Raw genomic sequence first — 18,730 nt, 5'->3', positions numbered from 1 at the left:
ACTAATAATTCTTCCACCTAAGGAAGTTGAGTCACTTCTTTTTTACACTTGTCATAAAAAAATGATATGCATTTTACTAATTTTTTCCACTCACTTTTTTTTACGTTTCTTAAAACTTGTATCGAGTGAAAAGTGATATTTTAAATTTTGGACAAGGGATAATAGTTAGTTCAGTATGAAGTCTAAATCTTTTATTATTTTATTTCTCAATACATAAACAACTAACAAACGCTTCATCTTTGGATGCTACATAACCACTTTTAAAAAGAAACATCAAAAGCTATACTTCCTCCCTTCCACTATAAAATAGTCACTTTTCTTTTTTGAGATGTTACGTCATAAGTGAATCATTTTTCTATTAAGCAAAAAATCATCTTTCTTATTTTATTTTTTCACCTACTTTATTTTTTGCACTCTTCTACTTTTCTCTCTCATACTTTTCTCTTTTCACTTTAATTCTTTAAATTTCAATTCCTTAAATCCCATACCTAAAAGAAGTGGCTCGTTTAGGACGGAACGAAGGGAGTATATAACATCTTTTGATAACTATACTCAAGTCAACCATAGTCTTCAAACCAAACATTAAAATTATATTTCTCTTTTAAATTTTCATTTGTTTCTAGAAAATCGCATCATTTTGGAATGAGAAGCACCTTTAGTTACATATTGATCTCAAATATAATATAGGAAAATTCAATGAAAAATTCTTTAACATGGGTTATATACAATTAACTTCATGCCAATTAAATTCAATTTAACTCAAAATACAAATCAGCAAGCCAAATTTAATTGATTGAATCCTAAATCAAGTTTTTACCCTATATAGTTCAATTATTATACATTTATACTTTTGGTTTGCGTAATCTTTTGTTTTATTGATGTGGACGAGGGGCGCTTGATACAGTCATTATTCCTCCAACTCCACCAATAAATTCGACCTTAGTAGTATGGACTGCAAGCTAAAGCTACTGCTCCCTCCGTCCCACTTTAGGAGTCTCGGTCACTTTTGCGCGTTCGTTTTATAAAATGGATAATAAATAATGTTGAGAAGAGATTTGAACTGGGCCTCCAAATAAACTCTATCTGTTAAGTTGAACATAATTTAAATATATTCAATTAGTGCCATTGTGGAATTAATATTGACTTACCCAATTCAAATCTATATTATGGATATATCTTTTCTTAATTAATTTATTTTTGTCGTGTTTAATATTAATTAATTTAAGCTTGTTATTAGCTTTAATTAATTAATCAATTAATTATTTTTTCAAGAGAAATGGTTTATAATATAAATGGCAATCCACGCATAAAATGATAAAATAAATACTATCTTCTACTGTATGATTCAAGTAGCCCGAAGCTTGTTTTCAATAACAACCGTAAGTCCGTAACAGATGTTCACATCAAAATTATTAATAGGCTTTTGTAATCCAAGATCGACAATAATACTATCATTTTTATCAATTTTAATATTTTCTGAATTGCTATTATTTCTCGATTTATGAGTATCATATTAGCGCAAATGTCATGCTAATTTTGTCTGTACGTTTCTTTTTATAAAATCCATAAAAATAGCATAAATTAAATCATTTAGTAAGCTCTTTGATAAATAAAATAACTCAATTTGAGAGAGGGATGGTGAACATGTGAAGGCCACTGCTCACGACTTTATACATGTGGGATGAATCCCCATTTTGTGGAGGGTCTACACGTTTTGCCATGCTTTTCTGAATAATTTTGAGAACCTTTTTTTCCCAAAAACACATCAGTTTGGATGATCGACGCAATATGTTGGTTCATTCATACGTCATTATTATATTTATTTTATAAAGTTGAATTCATTACAAAATTGAAAACATTATAATATACAATAAATTTTATTCAATTATAAGCACTAAGAATATGATGATTATTTCAAACATCCAATTACGCGCATTATTAAGCACTAAGATAAAGCGAACTTAGTGTTCGAAATTAACATCATGTCAATTAGTGCTTAATTGAAGGAAAAATAATTGTAGTATTAATATTTTCTTAGCGTGTTGAAACTATGAAATTCATTCGATATATAAATTATTACAGATAATTAATTTTGACTTGCTTCAGAATTAATCATACAAATTAAGAGGCAAGCCCAATTTCTATATTAAATTTATTTAATTAGCTCATTAATCTTCTGTTATAAAATTAATTTGATAGCACAATATACCTCTTTCCATTTGTTACTCCCCCTGTCCCATTACAATGAAACTTTTTCCTTTTTGGTTTGTCCTATTAAAAATGAAACGTTTCCTAATATGGAAACAATACTATCTCTACTTTTTCTTTTCTCTTACTTTACTCTCTCTTTATTAACTGACAAAATAACACTGCATAAAATCTCGTACCGAAAACCAATGTTGCATATTTATTGGGACGGACAGAGTACAAGAAGAGCCTAATTAAGGCAGTAGTTCGTACAGTAGCATTGCATGATTGCAATCATATTGTTGAAAACCTCTATAAAAATCAATCTTCTTCATGTCTACTCTACAACCTAAATAAATTTAAAAAATCATCACGAATTCAAAATGGCTTCTAATGCTATTTTGTTGATCACATTAGCCCTCATCAATCTCATTTACACCTCCTTCGCATTCGACACTCGTCCTCTCCTAGATTTCTGCGTTGCACGTTCAAATGGAAAAGGTAACTAAACTTTACACAAAACTTGAATTTGGGACTTTGATCTTTAAACATTAAGCCCCGTTTGATAGGGAAGATAGATCTAACATAAAATACTCTCTCCGTCCCATAAAAATAACAATACTTGAATCGCTTTTTCTTTCTATCTTTTTCGTATTTTATCAATTTTGCATTAAAACTCGTGCCGTCTCCAAAGTCCCTATTTTTATGGGACGGAGAGCCTAGTTATCTAGGCTCAACGGACCTTTCGTAGCACAAATAAGTGAGCATGGTGGCCATAATAAGCAATTGTTACATTAACAAACTAAATCAATAAATCAAGTTAGCACATCTTACCTATCAAAAGGCCGAGCCATAAATGTTTAACATAAATATCTCTTTGGGACAGCATGCAAGGACCCGAAAGCAGTTACTGCAAACGACTTCTTCCTCAGCGGTCCGAACAAGCCCGGAAACACCTCTAATCCAAACGGCGTCTCCGTCAACTACGCGTCAGCAGCCACGGTGCCAGGGTTCAACACTCTGGGGCTGGCACATGCGCGGGCAGAGTTTGCGGAGAATGGCTACTTCCCGCCACACACGCACCCTAGGGCGTCAGAGGTCATCTACGTGGTGGAAGGCGCGGTGGAGGCTGGATTCATGAGCTCCACCCCGCAAAACAAGTATTACAGCAAAATTCTTAAAAAGGGCGATGTGTTCATCATCCCAATGGGGCTCGTTCATCACGTGCGAAATGTGGCAAAAGGAAAGAGTGTTTTAACCGCCACCTTCAACAGCCAGAATCCTGGCTTCATTAATCTCCCCAACAATATATTGGCTGCCAAGCCTGCCGTCGACACCGCTTTTCTTGCCCAGGTGTTTAAGCTGGACCAGAATACCGTCAAAGATTTGCAGAACAAGTCCTGGATTTAATCCTAATTATGTTAATAACTTCTTAGTCGTCTGTTACTTTAACTAAGCCGGTTGTTTTGTGTAACGTTATTCCAGTTTCATTTTCGAATGTTAATATATTTCATAATTGCCTATGACCTATGTTAAATTTAAAAAAAACTGTTAGATTAAAATTTAAGATCACTTTAGATTTTAGTGTACCTTATTTACAGATTTTTTTTAATAAAGTCATTAATTAGTTTATTAGTTCCTTCTAGAATTTAGATTTTCGATTTAAAGATGATCTTTAGACGAAATCCAAAAGTAATTATTCTGATTAATTTACTCGTCAGTTCACTTCAGTTTTCGTTCTCTCTTTTGCAGAAGAGTTATTCATTCTCTAATATCTTCACAACTCACACCTTATTCCCACTTTGAATTGGAGTTCTTGTTTCCAAGGTTCTAGTTACGATCATAATTTGCTAACGAACAAGACAAAAGAATCGAAATTTCATTTAGTCTCACTCTCACTCATGTTGCATACAAAATTAAGAAATAAATTGCTAATTGAGCAACAGAACTGAAAGAAAACTGAATCCACAAAAAGAGAAAAAACAACAAAAAAGCGCACAAAATAATATTGGGAGCAAATAACAGAGGATCTTGTTTGCTGATTTGGATTCCTAGAATTTGGTCTGGAGCCAATCTACAACAGTCTTGTCCACCTGGAAGGCCTTGGCAAGAATATCACTACTAATATCGGGGTTGGACCCGAAAACAGCGTTGGCAATGGTGATAACTCCGGGATTCTGGCTACTCAATGCAGCTATGGCAACCGCATTTCCTGTTCCAACGTTGCGCTGGAAGTGAATGAGCCCGACTGGAAACACAAAAACATCACCTTTGTAGAGTGTTTTGGTGATGAGGGTGTTGTCAGGATTGGAGGTCACAAAGCCCACTTGGAGGGATCCCTCAATCACTGTCAAGATCTCAGTGGCTCTCGGGTGTGTGTGTGGTGGATTGATCCCCCATGGCGCGTAGTCAACACGCGCCATTGAGATTCCCAGGGTGTTGAGCCCTGGCAACTGGGCTACAGACACCGGGGTCACCCTCGACCCGTTAGGATTGGAGGTGTTCCCGGGCATATGCAGCCCACTGAAGGAGAAATCGTTTGCTACTACTGAAGCAGGGCTTTTGCAAGCTTGCCCATTCACTCTTGCTGAAACTCAAAAGTCAAAACAAGCCAACATTAATTACTAGAAGGAGTACTACATTTAATTGTAAGCTACTAAAATTTAACATTATCATTTCTATATACACATTCCATTATGCCAATGAAATGGAAGGGATGATCACACCTGAGCTAGTAGGATCTGCAACACAGAAATCCTGCAACGGGCTTGGCTCGAAGGCGAGAGCAACAAAGGCCAAAGATAGGGCGATTGAGCTAAACAAGAGGATGTTCATTGCCATGATCAGTCTAACTCAAGATCAATTTTAACTTCAAATTTCAGAAGGGGATGTGTTTAGTGGTGAAACCTAATTACAGAAGCTCTGAATTTATAGAATAGGCATGCAAATATGCAATATTCAATTCGATTATACACTTGTCTTTACTGTTGAACAGTACTTGAGAAAGCCGTCTTTAATTCCTACATGGGAAATGTTTACCAAAATTATAATGAGATGTTTGAGGCCAGGCGGCTTGCTTGTGTTTAGAATTTAAGACTCAGTAAATATTTAGAAATGGTCAAAGCTAATAATATATGTGCAATTTTATACTAATCCATATTTTAGTATCCTCTCCGTCCATCAGTTGAATCATTCCTAATTCCTGAATGAGATCCATGTGTCAACGTTTAAGATTTTGCCCATGTAATGATAAATTTGGTGGTTACTTAAATGGAGAGCATTTGATACCAAAAAAAAAAAACTTACGGAGTATATTACTTTTTTTTCATGTGTCTACATTTTTTAAACAAAACCATTCAATACATAACCAAATACATGCATGATTTTCATTTTCTTCTAGCACTAGAGAGCATGGGTAATTCAGTCCACAATTCAATCATGTTATCATGCACCTCAAATAGTCAAGCCACAAAGCCAACAACATATCCCAAATCAGGGCTCAAACAAATCACAACTTGATCTTTTATTTTATCTAATTTATAGTCACTCCGTCCCCGAATAAGAGTCGCTAATTTCCATTTTGGGTCGTCCCCCATTCAGAGTCACTCTTTATTTTTACCATAAATGGTAGTAGGCCTCACATTCCCCTAACTCACTCCACTCACATTTTATTATAAAACCAATATAAAAATGTGGATCTCACATTCCACTAACTTTTTCAACCAACTTTTCTCTACATTTCTTAAAACTCGTGCTCAGTCAAAGAGCAACTCCTATTAGGGGACGGAGGGAGTAGTATTTATTTATTTTTAATATTTGAAAATATAAAATAAATAACTCAAATATACATTAATTAAATATTTCCAAAATTACATAATTACAATTCCTAAAATTTTAGTATATTAGAAATTTAGTATTGCATTATTAAAATTTCTGAGTATTACATTTAAGGAATTTACAATATTTTAAAGATAATAGCAGGCCTGCAATCCGTTCAACGTGCAAAGCGAGTAGCAAAATAGCTGAATTCATGGAAAAAATATCTTCATTTCCATCCATTGGTATATTCGTTAATTTATGAGAGAGATAATTTGTCTCATATATCTTCTCATTTTAATTGTATGGATATGTACCTCCTATAGTTCATATGCCAACGGGTCCAGCACCCTTTCATAATATAAGAGCAAAATTATTTATATGGAAAGAGCGTTAGGACTAGTATTTAATTATTAAGCTTTACAAATAATTTTATCAATTGATTATGGGATGAGATTATGGAGGTGGTGTAGCATAGGATGTGAATTTTCTGAGGAGACTTTGGGCGACAGAGCACTACATTATTTTAGGAATCGGGAAAATTATCGAAATATTAATATACCGGTCTTATTGTACTGAAAAAAATACTAATAATACCAAATTTTCAGTATATACCGTGATTTTTGGTATGGTATGATTCCTTACCGAAAGATTTTGGTAAGATAACAATATGAATTTTCATACAGCGTGGCATATTGAATTCAATATATAGTGTAAATTAAGGTACATACTGTAACTTTAGTACATGGGTGCGTTATATTGCCAACTCACCCTTAAATTTGCTAATTATAACTAAATGATAGACATTGGATCATTAAATTAAGGCACAAGATCATTCGGCCACGAGTATCAATGCAATGTATAAAAAATGTCAATTAGGGGTATTACTTTTTATTACCAAAAAGTTAGTTATAAGACCATCTCCAATGGTACACTAAAATCTAAAACGAGATAGGTAAATAGCTCCAATAGTACTCTAAAACTAATCCCATTTTTTTGTTTTTAAGTGAAAAATACCTATCTTTAGGTTTACACTAAACCAAAATCAAAAACTTTTTCAAATTTTGTCGTAAAAACATAATATATAGAGACTATTCTTTTAAGTTTGACTTTAGTGTAAATGATTGGAGTAAAATCATATTTGATGTAACATTTACACTAAAATGGGTTTGAGTCTAGTGTAAATGGTTGGAGATGCTCTAAATAACTTATAAAAATATCTCAAAACATTAAATAATTATAACTATCTAAAAAATTTTTTACACAACATATACTCCATCAAATTAAAGGTAGTTTTATAAGGATTATAACGAGATCTCATTTGCATATGTTCTGATATCAAAATTTGAAGAAAATTCTTGAATTTTCGTATTTTTAAGAAGTACTCCCTCCATTCCTAAAATTGTCACATTTTTCCATTTCCGTCCGTCCCGCAAAATTTATCACATTTCACTTTTTTACCATTTATGGTAGTTGACCCACATTCCAATAACTTATTCTCACTCACATTTTATTATAAAACTAATACTTTAAAAGTAGGACCCACACTCTACTAACCTTTTCAACCCTCTTTCTATTACATTTCTTAAAACCCGTGTCCGGTCAAACTGTGACAAAATTTGGGGAACGGAGGGAGTAGTTTAATGTCAACATTGCTATCATAATATGTTAATATAATACATATACGATGTCAACGCTAATTTGTGTTGACATATTCAATGAATCGTATTAATATTTTTATACACTATATTGACAGTTTGTCCAAAACCCTAAATTTGGTAATTCTTCTTATCTTTTTAGCTTTAAATAATAAAATGAAATTACATATGACTATTTATAGACCACTAGATCTCTGGAAATTCTGTGGTACTCCCTCCGTCCCAAGGAAGATGGCCCCTTCCTTGGGCGGCATGAGATTTTATGCTGTTTTATTTTGTGTGTTAAGTGGAGATAGTAAATTAAGAGAGAGAGAGACAGAGAGAATAAAGTGAGATAAAATGTGTTTCCATTTTTAGTAATGGGTCATCTTGGTTGAAACAAACTAAAAAGAAAAGTGAGTCATCTTTAATGGGACGGAAGGAGTATTCAATTAGTTGTAGTTAACAATTAAGGGTTGAATTAGCAATTGATCACACATCTTTTAGTGTATATTTAAAAATATGGTATATACAACATGCACGGTTCATACCGAATTTGCGGTATATACCATAAAATATAGTACAATTTAATATATTTTAAAATTAAACTCCATAAAATATATTAATGTATATTTTTTAAATTATAAAATCTAAACAATATTTTAAAAATCTATATACATTATATTTCATTGATGTTGAAAGTTTGATATACTGCAAAAGTACAACATACTGAATTTCGGTACGGTTTCGATATTGAAATTTGTTATATCAAAAATTCGGTACTTCAGTATACCAAAAGTTTTGGTAAGATAAAAATATGATTTTTTCTCGTACCGAGTTTTCGTAAAGTACACAGCATGATGGTTTAGGTATACCATATTGACCCACTCCTACTGCAATTCGACTATCCTAAACACACGGATATATAGGTTGTTTAATGTCAGTATTTTGATAATCAGAGAAAAACAATTAATATTGTCGTTTTATATTTATTGTGTTTGGCCTTCGCCTTTGATCCTACTCCCTTGCAAGAAATTTGCGTTTTAGATGCCACGGGCCTGTACACAAGTACGGGCAAAGCTAGAATTTCAGCACTAGGGACCCAAGAAGAATTTAAAAAAAAAACACATAAATAATATCATAAAACAAATTGCAATGTTCAAAAAAATAAATTAAATACAATTACCCCTCATTCCAAGTAAATAGAGGAATTTTTTGGGCACAGAAATTAAAAAATTATATTAAATAGATTAAATGAAAATAAAATAAAATAGAAGAGAGAATAAAGTAGGAAATACTCCATAAAAGATAGTAAAGTACAAAACGATATAAAGTAAGAGTGATTAGATATTTTATTTTTTGTTAAATAAGGAAATGACTTAACCTAGTTGTGACATCCCGAAAAAGAATACGATTCAACTTAGTTGGGACGGGAAGTTCTTCATAACATTTGTCTTCTATTATTCATCTTCTGAAATCATTGCATAATGGTTTCATTAGTAACATTAACAAACACCTCATAGTCAGTACTCTATCCGTCCCATAAAAATATGTGCACTATCCATTTTCGTACGTCCCACAAAAATATGTGCATTCCATTTTTGAAAAGTTATCCCAATTTATTACTCATATACATCAACTTATCTACAACTTATATCACCATTAAACACTACTAATAATAAGAGTCTCATTATCCAGTAACATTACTTTAACTACCACTCTCCTCATCTTTCTTACTTTACTAATTTTGTCTTAATTTTCGTGGGATATCAATTGCCCATATTTTTATGGGACGGGGTGAGTATAAGGAATTAAACAATCCTTTTTTGGTTTGACCACAGGTGTTCCGAACCCGCCGTTGACGGAATCAGATTAATCCTGCTCGACCGGGTTTGTGGATTAAGGTCGAAATATTTTTAATCTCCACTTCCAACATGTAAAATATTTTTTAGCGTGGTAGTTCAAACTGTGGACTAACCCGCAAACGACCGAGCCAACCTCATAACCTGCTAATCTAAATGGGCTAACCCGTATAGCCCGCTTTTGTATTCGAGCGGTGAAATTATAGCCCTAGCCCGTTAGTTTTATTGGATTATTCAGATAGGCCCATGAGTTTCGGACTAGATTGATATCCCTAGTCATAGCCCTATGAATGCCGAAGTCATCTTTATAGTTATTTTAGCATCATTGTTGAAAGTAATCAAGTTTTCTATAAAAACAATTATATTCAAATTGGTTTGTCAAGTGTGATTATCGTCCTATTTAATGGAATTTCATTTCCTTTCATTTTGTACATATATTATCTTGTACTCACTCCGTCTCACTTTAAGTGGAACATTTCTTATTCGGCATGATATTTTATACAATGTTATTTTGTGAGCTAAATATATTAAAAATAAAGTAAGAAAGAGAAAAGGTGAAAGTGATGTTCCTTTTTTAAAAATATATCAAATGGACATCCAAAAACAATGTGTCCATTATATTCAACTGAGTGAAGTAAAGTATAATACTTTCGAAATACTTTACACATTTTTGCTATGCTACTGACTGCGGAAAAGATCCTTAGAAAGTAGTAGGAACGCACTCCTAACCATCAAATAAATTCTCACGTAAAACAAATGTTTGAAAGAAACCATAGAAAACAAGTTGGATGATATGTCTCAATGGGACTTGCATGATTTCTAAGCTGCTATTCCTGAGAATTGGGAACATGTAATTCTATGAACAAATATGGGCCGCTTACAAGCACGGGCCGATCAATGCTGGGCTTCAAATATGCTCTTGAATTTGTACATAGCTTCAACTATGCCAAACTTGATTATTTTGTAAATATACTTGGTTCATCTAAATTTGATTAATATGGGCACTTGGTTTATCTAAATTTGATTAATATGGGCACTAACTATGAATTCAATTTACAAATGTCAACTCACATTGTTTAAATAGTACTCCCTCCCTCTATCCGTCGTTAGGAGTCTCATTTCTTGGCAGCACGAGTTTTAAAAAATGTTAAAAAAAGTGGGTGAGAAAAAGTTAGTGAAAAATGAGTCTCACCCTTGTATATATGTAGTTTTAAATGAATTGTGAGTGGAATGCGTTAGTGGAAGGTAGGACCCTATTATCATTTATGATAAAAGTGAACCGGAACTCCTATTTGCAGTCGGATTAAAATAGAAAAATGAGACTCCTATTTACGGACGGAGTATTATTATTTCACAAGCTAATTAAAAAGTCAAGTTGCCCTTCTTGACAAGTGACAACAACAATATTATTTATTGAGACTTCACATCATGATTAAGTCAGCCACATGATTGGTCAGAAAGTAATAAGACCAAGACCAAAACCAAATTAAACTAAATAAAATTTTTACACGAAATATTAACTCCTTTCCGCAACATTATTTAACTGCTAACATACATTTAACATATAAATATGAAACAATAAAGTGGGACACCAAAACAGATGAAAATAAGTAAATAAAACAAAACCAAATTGCAATAAAGTGGATCAATAACAATCCAGGTCTAACTTAATTAAAATTGAATTCAACTCAATTCAACCTGAATCCAGCTTGAAACTATCAAGTTTCTAACGGGTCAACTCGATAAGAACGTAAAACTAATAAAATTTGACTCAATCTCATTAATTTCATGTGTGTCTATGGCAAATTTTCATATCGTATCAAAAATTGTCAGTTAGAACATCTCCTTCATACTTGGCCTATCTTTGACACTCGCAATTAAATACTTTTTTCGTCAACTTAGAAACTACAGATATTTGCTTCTATTTTCCAACTCTATAATATTTTTGGGCAAATATTTCAAACAAGAGGTCTTATTTGTCTACAATAAGGAAATAATTGACTAGACTCTTCTTCTTTACTAGTCTATCAAAACTTAATGCTCCTTGCCCCAGGACTAGCTCCAACTGATCCAAAACTATGAACAATGCTCTTATTTGTCAATTGGTTGCCTCTACTCTTCCTATTTTAAATTTATAACCCCTTTTTTAGAATATGGAGTGCGTCACCAAAGTTCAAAAATGAAATAGCAAATCGCAAGAAGGAAATTATTTTTGAGCACCTCGTTTCTTCTCATTTTGGCTTCAAATAATTAGTCATATACTCTCTTCGTTTTCTAAAAATAGAGATACAAATTTTTAATACGAAATTGATAAAATATGATAGAGAAATAGAAAAATAATTGAAATAGGAGTAGTATGTAAAGTGAAAAACATTTCAAAAATGATAGAATGTGAAAAACATTCCAAAATAGAAAGTGAAATAATTTTGTAGTGTGAACTAAAATAACAAAATGATAGTACTATATTTTTCGGACTGATGGAGTTTTATACACGCAATAATATTTTGTTTTTAGTCACATAATTAACTTTATAAATTATGGAATATGTATTGGATTTTTCATCATTCAACTGAAAATAAATTCGCAAAAGAATATGTTTACTCAAAACTTTGGAATATGTAAAACCAGGGTAGTGATAAAATGCAAACTCATATATCGTACAAACTCCAAACTTTTCAACACAGTGTCAACACAACGTCAACACAATGTCAACACGGTGTAAAATTTCAAGATTTTAATGTCAACACTGATCGAGTGATAGAGCCGTTGAAGCTCAAGGAAGGGATCAAGAAAGGAAGCAGAGGAAGCTCGGTTTTTGGGAGCTGGAACTAGCCGTTGGAAATTGGCGGTTATAACTAACTTTGGGAAATGAAGTTAGTTAAGTTGTTTTCTTCTTTATCTCACATAAATAGCTCGATAGGTGTTCAGTTGTAAAGCAGAGGGAGAATACACAATACACATACACAATTAGGAGATTATTGCTCTAGCTTGCGATTAGTTTGGAGTGATTGAATTGTGCGTGTGAGTTCATTGTATTTGAGAGTTGTTCATCAATAAGATTCCTGTCATCTTCTCCGTGGGCGTAGGTGGTTTATCACCGAACCACGTTACATCGTTGTGTGCTTTATTTTCTCGTATTGAGTGAGTGTGAGATCGGAGGCATCACGACCCAACAAGTGGCGCCGTCTGTGGGAAACGTTGAAGACGTTTTCTTGGTTGGTTTTCTGGGCGAGTAGAAGTCCGGGAGATTTGTTATTTGAGCCGATCTTGGCGATTGCCCACCATTTGTTCGAGAAATGTCCACGGCCAAGTTCGAGGTGGAGAAGTTCACCTGCAGAAACGACTTTGGGCTATGGAGGTTGAAGATGAAGGCTATCTTGATGCAGCAAGGTCTATGGGATGTCTTGAAAGATGGCAATGATGCCAAAGAAAAACCTGAGGCCGATGAAAAGGAGAAGGGGAGACTTCAAGACATGCAATACAAGGCCTATAGCACCCTGATCTTAAATCTTACAGACAGGGTGCTGAGGGAAGTATCCAAAGAAGAGACGGCTGCAGGGGTTTGGACAAAACTTGAGTCATTGTATATGACTAAGTCTCTAGCGAATCGGCTACATTTGAAGCAGAAGCTTCTTGCCTTCAAGTTTTCAGATGGAAAGAGCATTACTGAACAGCTTGAGGAGTTTGGGAAATGCATAGATGATCTCGAAAACATTGATGAGGTGATTAAGGATGAAGATAAGAGCATCTCCTATGGCGCCCCTCCGGTAGGACGTCCGGTCGGACACCGGGAAGGGCGACGGGACGTCCGCCGTTGGGAGGTCGGAGGTCGGATACGGACGTCCCGTGAGGACGTCGGGTGTCCTCGGACATCCCGGCGACGGGCGGGCGGACGTCCGCCACTGTGGCTTCAACTCGGACGTCCGGTCGGACGTCCCGTTTTTTTTTTTTTTTTTTTTTTGAAACTCTATATATACGGCTCGTTGAATTTTATTTCATTCGCACCACTTGCGTTAATAACAAGTTTCTCTCTCTACATCTATAATCTCAAGTATATCTAGAATGTCTAGTGAAAGTGATAGCGAGAATGAGTTGGAGGTCGCTGTTTCAGGTGCTATACAGAGGCTGCTACAACAGAGGTTGTTAATTTTTTATTAGTGTGTAATTTTTTTTTTCGAATCATGTATGTTTTTTCCGATAAAGTTGTTAATTTTTCCCGTTCGTATTCTCGGTCAAATTTTATTTCCGTAAACGTAAATTGTTTTATTTGTGAATTTATGATTTTTTTTATTGCGGGATGTCCTAGTGGGAAGGGCGATGGGAAGGGCGGATATGCATGGGATGTCCTAGTGATGTGGCAGTGGGGTGGGATGTCCTAGTGACGTGGCAGGAGGTGTTTTTGGGATGTCCTAGTGGATGTCCGAGTGGGATGTCCGCCCACTGGAGATGCTCTAAGGCCTTAATGTTGCTCAATTCCCTGGCCAAGAGTTATGAGCACTTCAAGGATGCAGTGCTTCTTGGGAGAGAGGCTAAAGTTACCTATGAGGAAATACACTCTGCATTAAAGCTGAAAGAATCGCAGAGGGCTGACATTAAGCAATCTGACCCAGTGGCTGAGAGCCTGTACTTGAAGAATAATGATATCAAGAAGGGCTCCAAAAAGAAGTTCCAGAAAAAGGAAGAAGGTGGGGGATGGAAGGAGAAAAGAAGCTGTCACTACTGCAAGAAACCGGGCCATTTGAAGAAGCATTGTTTTGCTTGGAAGAAAAAACAAGAACAAGAAAAGGCTGGGAATGCAGAGACTGCTGATTTGGCTCAAGAAGTGGAAAATAATGAGGCTTTGAATATACACTCGGGAGCCAAGATTGAGGAGTGTTGGATCATGGACTCTGGCTGCTCCTTCCACATTTGTTCCCACAAGTCTTGGTTTCAAGAATTATCAGCTTGGGAAGGTTCAGTGATGCTAGGTAATGACCAAATATGTAATGTCAAGGGAATTGGGAATATCAGATTGAGGGTGATGGATGGGAGTGTGAAGACTCTCACAGAGGTCAGGTTCATACCTCAAATCAAGAGAAATCTCATCTCTCTTGGAATGTTGGAATCAAAGGGATACAAGTTTGATTCTGGTAATGGGATCCTCAGAGTAACAAAGGGCTCCAGAACTGTATTGGAGGCTCAAAGAAAGAATAGCCTGTATTATTTGCTGGGTGAAACTATGGTTGATGCTGTGAATGTGGCTCAGACAGAAGACCTATATCTATGGCATGCTAGGCTTGGACATGTGGGTGAGAAAGGCATCAGAGAACTGGCTAAACGAGGAGTGATGAAGTTAGGTGCCTCAGACAGATTAAAGAAATGTGAATCTTGTATTCTTGGAAAGGCAAAGAAGCTGCCATTTTCTGGTGGGAAACACACTTCATCAGCCCCATTTGTGTATGCCCACAGTGACCTGTGGGGGCAATCCCCAACCGAATCCATAGGTGGAGGTAAGTATTTCATCTCCATCATAGATGATTACTCTAGAATGGTGTGGATTTACATTCTGAATGAGAAGTCTCAAGCTTTTGAGAAGTTTAGGGAATGGCATGCTAGATATGAGAATGAGAAAGGCTCAGTGCTTAAATATCTGAGGACTGATAATGGCATGGAGTTTCTGTCTGCTGAGTTTGATAGTTTCTGTAAAGTGAAAGGGATAAGAAGGCATAGAACCGTGCCAAGAAACCCTCAACTAAACGGGTTGACAGAAAGAATGAATAGGACATTGCTAGAAAGGGTGAGGTGCATGCTATTCTATTCTGGAATGCCAAAGAGATTCTGGGCAGAGGCTGTTTCTACTGCAGCTGATCTGATCAATATGTGCCCATCTTCAGCTATATCGAATGAAACCCCAGATCAGAGATGGTATGGAAGCCTTGGTGATTATTCTGCTCTGAAGATATTTGGGTGTGCTGCTTATGCACATATTAAGCAAAACAAATTGGAACCAAGGGCAAAGAAATGTGCATTGCTGGGGTATCAAGATGGAGTAAAGGGGTACAGATAATGGAACCTAGATGGAGTAAAGGGGTACAGATTATGGAACCTAGATGGAGTAGGTCAGAATATCATTGTGAGCAGAGATGTGATATTCAAAGAAGAAGAGATGCCATTCAAGAAAATGAAAGAGGTCTCTGATGACAGCAGCAGTGCAAGCATGCAGAATTTTGAGCTTGATAGAGAATCTGAAAAATCAGATGATGATGAGAATTCTGAGTCCACAGAAAACCAAGAAGAAGGTGGAGCAACCATCTCTCAACCAACTCAGAATATAAGTGATCAGGAGTCACCAGTACAGCAGGCTGCTGCAAGTCAAAGGGCCAGAAGGAATCCCAGAAGAAATGCAGGCCTACCTAGCAGATTCTCAGACTATGATATGAGTTTCTTTGCTTTGTGTGTGGCAGAGGTGCTCATGTTCTCAGAACCCTCAACCTATGAGTTGCAAAGAAAGTCAGAAGTGGATCAAGGTTATGGAGGAAGAAATAGAGTCCCTACTAAAAAATGGGACTTGGGTTTTAGTAACTGATCCAGGGACTCAAAAGCTGATTAATTGCAAATGGCTATTCAAGAAGAAGGTAGAGGTGGGGGAAGTGGAAAGCATACGTTTCAAAGCAAGGTTGGTAGCTAGGGGATTCACACAGGTGGAAGGCATTGACTACACAGAGGTGTTTTCTCCAGTAGTTAAACACACTTCTATTCGGATTTTGTTAGCCATGACTGCCCATTTCAACTGGGAGCTGCATCAACTTGATGTGAAGACATCATTTTTACATGGGGATCTAGAGGAAACGATCTATATGATGCAGCCTAAGGGTTTTGAGAAGAATGGAGAAAAGAAGAAAGTTTGCCTACTGAAGAAAAGCCTATATGGGCTCAAGCAAAGCAGCCGGCAGTGGAACAAGAAGTTCCATAAGCAGATGGAGTTGATGGCATTTGAGAGATCTAGCTTTGATAGCTCTGTATATATCAAGAGAAGTGGAGATCTGATAGTCGCCTATCTACTGCTATATGTAGATGACATTCTACTGGCAGGATCAAGCTTAAGTGAACTGCAGATTGTAAAAGAAGAGCTCAAGCAAAAGTTTGAGATGAAGGATCTTGGAGAGGCAAAGAGAATCCTAGGCATGGATATTGTCAGGAACAGGAAGAAGAAGGAGCTGAGGCTAGTTCAAGCTGAATACATCAAAAAGGTGATGAAAAAATATCAGGTGATGAATGCAAGATCAGTCTCTACTCCATTAGCGGGCCATTTCAAGTTGAGCAGAGAGCAAGTGCTAAGGACAGATGAAATCAGGAAGGAGATGAGCATGATACCCTATGCAAATATAATAGGAAGTGTAATGTACTTGATGATATGTACAAGACCGGATGTTGCTCATGCCATAAGTGTGGCTAGTAGATACATGGCTGATCCGGGTAGAGAGCATTGGGCTGCTCTGAAATGGATCTGGAAGTATCTTAGGGGAACTGTTGTGACTGGTTTAAGGTTTGGTGGTGAAGCATAGTCTGAAAAGAATGAAGTCCTTGAAGGGTATTGTGATTCGGATTATGCAGCCAACTTGGATAACAAAAAATCACAAAGTGGCTACATTTTCACCTTATTTGGCACAGCAGTCAGTTGGAAATCCAACCTACAGCCAGTGGTTGCTTTATCCACAACCGAGGCTGAATATATTGCTCTGACAGAGGCTGCAAAGGAAGGGAAATGGTTGCAAGGAATCTTGGAAGATCTGGGAATGAAGCTGGGGGCAGTAAAGATAAACTGTGACAGCAATTATGCGATTTGCCTAGCCAAACACCAAATGTTTCATGAGAGGTCGAAGCATATTGATGTGATGAGACACTTTATCAGGGATGAGATTCAAAGTGGGAAGATCAATGTGGTGAAGGTTCCTACTGAGGAGAATGCATCAGATATGTTGACAAAATCTCTGCCAACTTCGAAGTTCAAACATTGTTTGAAGTTGGTTGAGATTGTGGAGTGTTAAGACTTGTAACAAGGATTGAGAAGGGAATCTAGATATTGATGGAGCTTTGCAAGGACAAGGTGGAGATTTGTGAATGTGTGTCCATGCAAACTATCATTCTTGCATAATCAAACTATCATTCTTGTATCATCAAAGTATCATTCTTGCATAACTTAGCTTTCACAGCAAGGTGGAGATTTGATCGAGTGATAGAGCCGTTGAAGCTCAAGGAAGGGATCAAGAAAGGAAGCAGAGGAAGCTCGGTTTTTGGGAGCTGGAACTAGCCGTTGGAAATTGGCGGTTATAACTAACTTTGGGAAATGAAGTTAGTTAAGTTGTTTTCTTCTTTATCTCACATATATAGCTCGATAGGTGTTCAGTTGTAAAGCAGAGGGAGAATACACAATACACATACACAATTAGGAGATTATTGCTCTAGCTTGCGATTAGTTTGGAGTGATTGAATTGTGCGTGTGAGTTCATTGTATTTGAGAGTTGTTCATCAATAAGATTCCGGTCATCTTCTCCGTGGACGTAGGTGGTTTATCACCGAACCACGTTACATCGTTGTGTGCTTTATTTTCTCGTATTGAGTGAGTGTGAGATCGGAGGCATCACGACCCAACAAACACAATGTCAATACGGTGTCAACCGTTGATATTGTGTTGATATTTTTTGTTGCTGTTATTTTTTTATCTGTTGATATTTTTATTGATCCAGATCACAGTTTGGAGTTTGTAAAATATATGAGTTTGTATTTGATTAGTAAAGCCAATTCAATTGGAAAATTTTAATTTCCAAACATAAAAGAAGGTTCCAATTGAATCATGACTTAATTTTAATTGAACATTGTATATGAGTTTAATACGATAAGGACACGTCGTCTATATGGTCAAATGATGAATTGTCTACGTAAAATGGAGCTCCAATTCCATATATATGTAAATATCTGTTGATGTAAATCATAGCATAGTAGTATTCAATTATTGATCTAATTACTAGAATACATGAAGCTTTCAAAACTGATGGTTTAAAATTATGGATAATTAATATAGAAACTATTGATATTCTAAATCATTCTTTTTCATGTCTCCCTAATCTAGAACCTCAACTACGTCCTTAATCCTATATTTAGTTGTGCATGCAAATGTCACTTATTCCTGTGAGTTATGTCAGGTTTTGAGCCGTTTTGGTGTTACACCCGACATCAAATTGAACCCTT

The 18,730-nt window shown here is 35.8% G+C and overlaps 2 protein-coding genes across 2 annotated transcripts; one reads left to right on the top strand and one right to left on the bottom strand.

Annotated features, from left to right (window-relative positions):
• The first annotated feature begins 2,527 nt into the window (after positions 1 to 2,527).
• On the top strand, positions 2,528 to 3,710 carry LOC121793934 (putative germin-like protein 2-1). The gene is made up of 2 exons (XM_042191957.1): positions 2,528 to 2,688; positions 3,074 to 3,710. The coding sequence occupies exons 1-2, from the start codon at positions 2,571 to 2,573 to the stop codon at positions 3,595 to 3,597; spliced, it is 642 nt and encodes a 213-aa protein (XP_042047891.1). The 5' UTR covers positions 2,528 to 2,570; the 3' UTR covers positions 3,598 to 3,710.
• Positions 3,711 to 4,193: 483 nt separating this feature from the next.
• LOC121793972 (putative germin-like protein 2-1) lies at positions 4,194 to 5,098 on the bottom strand. Its single transcript, XM_042191990.1, has 2 exons — positions 4,914 to 5,098; positions 4,194 to 4,774 (listed from the first exon to the last, which is right to left on the bottom strand). The coding sequence occupies exons 1-2, from the start codon at positions 5,026 to 5,028 to the stop codon at positions 4,239 to 4,241; spliced, it is 651 nt and encodes a 216-aa protein (XP_042047924.1). The 5' UTR covers positions 5,029 to 5,098; the 3' UTR covers positions 4,194 to 4,238.
• Between the last annotated feature and the right edge of the window lie 13,632 nt (positions 5,099 to 18,730).

This window comes from Salvia splendens, chromosome 3 (genome assembly GCF_004379255.2).
Source record: "Salvia splendens isolate huo1 chromosome 3, SspV2, whole genome shotgun sequence".
Classification (NCBI taxonomy): domain Eukaryota; kingdom Viridiplantae; phylum Streptophyta; class Magnoliopsida; order Lamiales; family Lamiaceae; genus Salvia; species Salvia splendens.
This window is presented reverse-complemented; position numbering and strand designations above follow the sequence as displayed.